Consider the following 7,948-nt stretch of genomic DNA (forward strand, 5'->3'; position numbering starts at 1 on the left):
GACCTGACATCCCAGTATGCAGACAGGTGAGCTGACGCCCTGGTGTGGGGACGGGTGAGCTGACATCCCAGTGTGCAGACAGGTGAGCTGATGCTCCAGTGTGGTGATGGGTGACCTGACATCCCAGTATGCAGACAGGTGAGCTGACGCCCTGGTGTGGGGACGGGTGAGCTGATGCCCCGGTGTGGGGACGGGTGAGCTGACATCCCAGTATGCAGACAGGTGAGCTGACGCCCTGGTGTGGGGACAGGGTGAGCCAATGCCTGGTGTGGGGACGGGCGAGCTGATGCCAGTTGGTGCCTGTTGCATAGGGACAAGTGATGGGATACGGACTGAGGGTCCTGGTCTGGGTGAGCTCTGTAAGGCGGCTTTCAGCGGGGCCCCAGGCTCGAAGAGGTCGGCAGCAGCCTGGCCCAGGCCAAGAGGAGCTGAATCCTGATGATTCCAAATCCCATCAGCCCCTCACTGTGTCTAAGCCCCACGTGCAATGGGCCCTGGCCTCCAAGAAGGGGGGTGGCTATTTGGGGCGAGGTGTGGGCGCTGAGGCCATCCGAGGCCACCCTCAGGGCACCTCCCCTTTGATGGATCCCATCTGGGCGGTGGGTGGCGTGAAGGCAGGGCTGGGTTCAGGGGCCAGAGACTGCCTAGCTTGTGGCAGGGGTGAGGGTGGGCACCGTGCCGGCCGCGGGGAAGAGGGTTCGGGGTGCGGGAAAAAATACGGACTAGGCACACGAGGCCTCCATGGCTTCTCTGTTCTCGGACGAACGGCCTGACTGCCGCCCCCTCCCCCTTCCCCCCCATGGGGTTCGGCCCCCAGCACCTAGTGGGCCTCAGCCCCTGCGTGCTGCTCAGGTCAAGCGGCAGGAAAGTAGCCACAGGATGGAAGGCCTGCCCTGCAGGTTCTCATGGCCTCACGGCAGCTGGCCGAAATCCTAAAGCACAAAATCTAGGAACCGACCCGGAGAATCCAGGGAGCCAATCAGCCCGGGCCGGCTTCCCACGGTTGGAGCACTTGCCCAGAGCCCCACGGACACAGGCACAGAGAGGCGGAGTGCTCAGCCCTCAGCACGCAGGAGCGGCAGGGGGCTGAGCTACCCCTCCAGCTGGCCTCTGAGGGCCCACGGGGTCCGGCACAGGCCTCAGCCCCACGGGGACCCTAAGAAGCCCTGAGCACAGGTGGGGCGGTGTGGGGGGCGGATTTCTGGCTGCCTATCCCGCGGGCTCGGGTCAGAGCAGCGCTGGCTGCAGGAGGCAGTGGGATCCCGGGGCCGTGGAGCAGGGGTGGGTGGGGTGGGGGCCGGGATGGAGGGGCCGCACACACTCACCCCGAACATTTGCCGCAGGTCGGGGTCCCTGAACCGGAAGGGGATGTTGGAGACGTGTAGCCGCTTGGGCTGCTGCTTCTCTGTGGGGTCGGAGGGGTGCAGTGGCTGGCTGTCCGTCTGTGCCGCCTCGTCTGTCTGCTGTGGGCAGAGCACCGGGCTGTGAGGTGCCCCTCAGCTCCCACCCGCAGGAGGGAGGCCAGCTCCCCCAATGCCCTGGGCCTCCCCATCCTGGGGCTGGATCGGGGTGGGGGTCTGGGTGGGCGATTCTCCCTAAGTACAGCCTCGCAACCTCGCGAGCCTCCCCCCGGCAGGCCTCTGCACGGGCTGCGCCGGCTGCCACCGCGGGGCACGGCCTCCAGGGCCGGGGGTGTCTCCACTCCCCCGGCTCGGCCCTGTCCCCAGAGGTCTGACCTGAACGGTCCCTCAGCTCCACCGCCGACTATGATGATCGTCAAAGTCCCAGGTTTGCCCTTTGCCGGACACGGTCTAAGTGCTGAGAGCACGGGGACGCACGAGGCAAGGACCTCTGAGCGCACAGGCCCCTCGAGGACGAGGCCGGGACGGGCGCCGAGGCCACAAGCCTGTGAGGCTCTCTGGGTGGGCTTCTGCAGGGACGGGCCACCATCACCACCCGGCTGGCCGTCAGCCCGGTTCTGTCCCCGCTCAGCCACCGTGCCACAGGCATGCAGCGGGCGCTCCGTCAACGATGGGCCGAGGTGGCCGCTCAGCTCACCGTGACCCGGACGCCGGGCGCTCACAGGGACACACCAGCACCGCCCACCGCCGGCCCCGAGGCTCGTGCTGGCTCAGCTCGCTGGCGGGGCACGTCGGAGTGCGGGTGTCCGGGAGCGGCCCTCAGCCGGTGACAGACACGGCGGGCGCGCAGGCGGCCCGGCACCCGCGCCTGGGGCTCCTCCGTGTCCCCGTGTCCCTGGGGGGCCAACAGGCTGAGAACGTGCCTTTCCCTGCTCCTTGCTCGCCTGCCCCAGTTCCCCACTCCTCTGTCAGCGTTTTCTTGGGATCACAGCCCTGGCCCTCTGCTTGGACTCGGAGCCTTGTCCAGGGTCTGCTTCTGGGACTGCGGGACCTTGGCCAGAGGCGTGAGGGGCCCCGAGCGTCTCCGACACGCCTGGAGAGCAGGGGCGGGAGGGTCCCCCGAGGCCCACGCTGGAGTTTGTACGAGGGCCAGCGCTGGTGGCCGTGGCCCCCCACGTGGCCTGACCGGCAGTGACAGGCCAGCAGAGGAGAGACGCCCAGAGTCTGCTTCCCTCGGGTCTCGGAGAACCGTCGCGTTGCTTAAGCCACTTTCCGGTGGGTTTCCTTGCGGTCCAGCAAAGGAGTGTTGACAGGTACAACAGGCCTCCCAGAGCTAGGACAGGTGAGCAGGGCCAGGCCACTGTGCCCGAGGCCTCCTCCAGGCCGAGGAAATGGAGCCCAAGGGGCGGCTAGTGGCAGGACGTCTGTCTGCGGACTCCTGAGTGGCTGCCCTCAATGGCCAACCTGTTCATCCTTTCTGGAAGGAGGGGGCTGTTCCCCTACTCCGGCGCTCAGCCGGGAGGCCTCTGACCAGGCTCCCAGGCAGCAGATGCCAGAGGTGAGGGGAGTGGACGTCATCAGCTCCTGGGCTGGTGAGAGAGGCTGAGCACCTGCTCAAAGGTCCCTTACACTCAAGTCTGAGCTCCTACGTTAGGAAGCAGCAACAGTGCGTGATCCCCAGTGTGGCTGGAAGCCACCGTCCTCTTGTTCAACGGGGGCGTGCGTGACCTGTTCCGGTGGGGTGGCCATCCTTTGAGGGGTGGGCCCGGTTCTGACGAGCGTGTGTTCTCGGAGTCCTCCTATCGGGCTGCCAAGTGATGCCCGTCCCAGGCTGGGGCTGGAGGTGATGTATCACCTGGGCCCGGGGGTCACCAACCGGCCCCAGGAGCCAGGTTACTGGAGCATCCGTGGAGGAACCGCTGGTGGTGGGGGTGGGTGGCAGGTCCGTGGAGGCAACAGCCGGCAGCCGCCTTTGGGTGCCTCAGGGACACCCGGGAGCTCCTCCTGCGAAGCCGGGACCTGCGAATGCCCAACAGCCCCGCCTGCGCCCCCATTCTCCTTCTCCCTTGGTCCTGCTCTTCCGTGCAGACAGCAAGCTCGCGCTAGACCTGCAGAAGCTCGTCCGCGCCCCGAATCCAAGCAGAACCCGCCGCGTACCTGCTGACTCTCCCACCCTCTGGTTACGACCAAGTGTGGCTCTTCCCGTGCAGTGGTCAGGGTGCCCTCTGTCACCATGCCTCCACCCAGGGCATTTCACACACCCGATCCCTCCGCGGCTCCTGGGTACAAGTGACTAAAGGGAGTTCAGCCCGAGAGGGGCATGTAATGCTGACTGCGGACCAGCAGAGGGCAGCGGTCAGCTCGGCCAGCGCACCCGGAGCACCCGGGGAGCCCTGGGCTTTGGGGGCCGTAGGGGGCCGCTGCCCAGGCAAGCGTCCGGGGCCTCCCGAGCTTCCCTTCTGCCTTGGGCCCACTGTGAGTCTCCACGTCCAGGCCCACCCCCCCCGCCGTGCTCCAGACGCCTCGGTAGAAGCCTTGGAGGGGAGCCAGCTGAGGGCAAGGAGGGGGAATGGGGTGTTGGGGGGGTCCTGTGGAATGAATTGTAAGTGGGGCCAGAGCAAAGCAATCGGAAGGAGCCCCCTCGCCCCCCAGCACAGCTATGGACAGAGGCAGATGAACGGGTTCGGTGACTGTAAAATCATAAGATGTGTGGAGAAACCCCCAGTGTTAACAGCCTGGCGGGGAGAGGCAGGGGTGGGGAGGGGGCTGGCCTGAGAGGCCTTTCCCTGGGACTCCCCTTGTCTTTTCTCTCTCTCTTTTAAAGCAACCTCTGCCCCCAGTGCTCAAAGGCAGGGAAGAAGAAAACAACAGTGACCTACCCCACCCCCCACCGGTCTCAGTCACCCCTCCCCTCCCCCAGCTGGCCACAGGAGCTTTGCTTCTGCATCCTTCTCCTTGTCCCTGTCACCTTAGCCATCATGCCCCCTCCCCCCACTCCCCATTCAAGGCCAGGACCCGACCCCTGGTGGACCAGGGGCAGGGCCCAGATGGGCCCAGCACATCCCCCACCGTCAGAGGAGCCTACAACCCCCGTGCCTGGGCCTCCCCAAGCTCACTTGGCACAGGGAGAGGCCCAGAGAGCCCTGGGCAGGGGCTCATGGCCGGAGGGTCTGGCAGGGGCTCGGGCAGCAGGATGGCCTCATGGCTGGATGGAGCCAAGGCTTGCTGATATGACAAGAGGAAGAGATCCTGGAAATGTTTCTCTGCAGCCCCTCACGCCTGCTCCCCCAGAGGCTCCTGGGCACGCGTGTAATGACCATCCGCTGCTCGCCAGACGTGGCTCAGCCCTGCTGGGTGGCCAGTGTGCCTGGGAGAGGCCATCTCCACGTGCGGCCTCGAGCCGTCTGTTTATGACGATGTCTTCGCCATAACGGGCAGCCCCTCCTTGGGCGGAGCTGTGTGCTCCCACTTCGGACTCTGAGCGACAGAATATTCTAAGAGCTCTCTGCCGGCCACGCACCTGTTGCGCTGATGCTGACCGAGGGTGTCTCCTGCCTGCACCTGGCCGGCCAGCATGGTGGCGGCGCACAGCTGGGTCTCACCCCCGGTGGCGGGGGAGTGGGTGGGGGGGCTGGGGGGTGCTTTCCATCTTGCACTGTGGCCTTTGGTCCCCTTTGCGCTGGCACCTGCTAGCTGGGGAGGGGAGAGGCCCAGGGGACAGGCCCTGGGAGGTGCAGGGCACAGAGGAAGAGGGGGAGAGTGGGAGTAGCTTCTGAGTGTAGAAGCCCCTCTGGCTGTCCTGGGATTCGGGGAGGACAGGTGGGTGGGAGAGCACCTGCAGGGGACCTGCATGACCTTGAGTGAATGAGCACTCTGGGGAGGTGGTCCCCAGCCTGTGTCTGTGGGTCCCTGCAGAGTAGTGAGGGGGGCCCCGATCCATCAGCAGCCGCTGTCCCACACGGCACCCCCTGCCGCTTCTGCCAGAGATGACGAGCGAATCCACACGCAGGAGAGAGCAGGTCTGGACAGAAGCCGTGGCCCTCACCCCCTGCTGCCCTGTACCTCCCCACCCGGACCCCAGGCTGCCGGGGTGGGGAGGGCCGAGAGGAAGCTTCGGTGAGCTGAGAAGCCTTCACGCAAGGATGGGACATGGGACAGCTGACCCGGTGTGGAGATGTTCAGCTTTAGCTGGGAGCACCGGGCAGCTCTTCTGGGAAGAAGGTGGCTACTGGAATCTTAGAGCAGGATGGGGTGCCCTCGCCCTCTCCGGCTCTTCCTGAGGTGGCACACGTGTGCTCGTGTTGGTACGCAGGCTCTGAGCGCCCATGCTGTCCAGCGGTGGCCAACGTCTTTGCCTGGGTGTCTTCGCGTCCTCTGCGTCTCCACATAAGCCTGCAGAGGCTCATCTGGCCCCGGGCGTGGCCAGGAACGGTCTCTCCTCTGTCTCCCCGGATGGAAGACCCACAGACCCTGACGTGCCTGCAGGACTTGAAGAGACCCGGGCTGGTCGAAGGAAGGTCAAGGCGGCCCCGTTGACCAGGCTTGGGGCGCAGTCGGGCCCAGGCGCTTTCCTCGGGAGGCGCTTGGCCAGAGAAGTGAGACTCCCACCTCTCAGTTGGGACAAATCCTTTCTGGGACTCCTGAGTCCCCTCCGGGGCCCATATTCTGTCACAGACATGGAGGCCGTGACTGGCCCCTGTTGACTTTTAGATCCCTGCCAGGCGGGAACTGGTGGCCACCACAGGGCAGGGCTGGTCATCTCTTCCCTGGACCCCCCCGTGCTGGTTCAGTGTGTGGCACACAGTAGGGTCCCCACGACTGTCAGCCAAGGGGAGGAAGGCTTCATGCTCTTCGCGGTCCAGCTGCACCTGGCACTCCGGTGTCCAGGAGGTCTCCCGGCTCGTTCTGTGGCGCAGGCATTCGCTGTCGCCTCTCCCCCGTGGCACCTGCCAGTGTGACCGCCTTGTCTCCTGCACTTGAACCAGGGTGAATTCCCGGCCTCACCCTTTGTTTGTGAGGAAGCCTTGTCATGGGAGGTCTGGCCAGATACACCCTGTCCGCCGGAGCCCTTTCGAAGGACACCGTCCACCGGCCGTGATGCGGTCACGCCGAGCGCTTCCGGCTCTGCTCTGCGCACACCCATGCCGTGGGTTTGAGGAAGCCGAAGCGGAGGCAGAGCGGCCCCAGAAGCACAGTTCGGCTCCCAGTTTGAGGGCCCGCAGGCCTTGCCTCTTGCAGCTGCAGGAACCCCGGGTGGGGGGTCTACGGGTCTATGGGAGACTCCCCACACTGGGACGTGGGGAATGGAAAGGTCTGACTTCACTGGCGGTGATCCACATGGGGCAGAAGCGCACTGGCTGGGCCCCACATGAGGGGCCGGTCCAGCCCAGTGGGCAGCTTGGGTGGGCTCTCTCCCCAGAGAGCTTGGGGGCTGCTGTCCACACCGGGAGGGTGGGTGGTATCTGGGTCCACAGGGCACCCCGGGAGCCAGGCCGGAAGGGCGGCTGAGGGAGCACAGAGGGGGGCGCCCATCGGGAAGCTGCTGGCCTCCTGCCCAGCCCCGGCCAGCCCGCACTGGGAGGGAGCCAGCGGGGACAGCTGAAGCCCGGGAGCTGAGGCAGGGGTGGGCACGCGGAGACCACGATGGGGAGGAGGGCCGGGGAAGGGGTGGGGCCGGCTGGCGGGTCCCCAGGAGGGGCTGCGTCGTGGGATGCCCACCCCGGGCCGGCCGCCCCTGGCCACGCTCCTCTGCTGTCTGGGAGCCTCTGGGAAGTGTGCGGCTCAGCACTTTCTCCTTGAAGCCGCATTACAACCACATAAGTGAGGCTCTCTGATTGGAGAGCAGCCAAGCAGGTAGATTACGAGTGATTAGAAATGATCGCCGTGCCCGCCACCAGAGACACACGAGGGCCCCTGAGCCTCCTCTCCCGTCGCCCTGCCCCCGCCTGTGCAGACACCCGGGCCCAGGCCACACCGTTTCCCTCACCTCCCAGGGACGGGTTGCTGGCGGCCCAGCTGGGAGGCTCTGCTCAGGGGTCGGGCAGCCATCGGGGTCACCAGCCACCCCGTGCCTGGTGTCACACGAAGAGCTCCAAGGCGGCAAGGACCTGCCTGTCCATCTCAGAGGCCCCCCCGGCCCCTACCCCTGCGGGCCCTCACTGCCCCGCCAAGCCTCTCCTCTGGGCGGGCACTGCTCCCTGAAACTCTGGGCTCGCGGGGCCCCTTACCGGCACTGTCTGGGCACCGGCGATGGGCTGTGTGCTGGCCTCGGTGCCCGGCTGCTCGGGGTGGGTCTGTGCTGGTGTGTACAGGGTCAGGCCGTGCTCCGGGGGGACCGGGGTCTGGCCCGAGTAGTCCTGCGTGGGATGCGGAGGGGGTGGTGCGTACTCGGCGGGGATGCCGTTCTGTGGCGGAGGGGGGTACTGGGCAGGGGGGTAGGGCTGGGCCATCGCTTCAGGCGGAGCCGTGGCGTCCTGATTGCCCTGCGGAGGGAAAGAGAGCAGGCTGGTTAGACGGCTGGCAGGCCCAGACCGTGCCCCCTTTCGAGAGCTCGCAGGCCGGAGCGGGGGTCTCCAGAAGCATGGCCC

The 7,948-nt window shown here is 66.4% G+C and overlaps 1 protein-coding gene across 5 annotated transcripts in view; it reads right to left on the reverse strand.

The window, feature by feature from the left end:
- RBFOX3 (RNA binding fox-1 homolog 3) overlaps positions 1–7,837 on the reverse strand; it is a 19,671-nt gene extending 11,834 nt beyond the window's left edge. For 2 of the 5 annotated variants that reach the window (XM_044921494.1, XM_044921492.1), the window contains exons 1-2: positions 7,589–7,810; positions 1,326–1,460 (exon numbers count right to left, since the gene is read on the reverse strand). In XM_044921494.1, the coding sequence (XP_044777429.1) occupies positions 1,326–1,460; positions 7,589–7,810 (357 nt within the window). Of the gene's footprint in view, positions 1–1,325; positions 1,464–7,588 lie in introns of all 5 variants that reach the window. The other 3 variants (XM_021680812.1, XM_021680810.1, XM_021680813.2) reach the window with 2 other exon arrangements.
- Between the last annotated feature and the right edge of the window lie 111 nt (positions 7,838–7,948).

This window comes from Neomonachus schauinslandi, chromosome 15, assembly GCF_002201575.2.
Source record: "Neomonachus schauinslandi chromosome 15, ASM220157v2, whole genome shotgun sequence".
NCBI classification, from domain to species: Eukaryota; Metazoa; Chordata; class Mammalia; order Carnivora; family Phocidae; genus Neomonachus; species Neomonachus schauinslandi.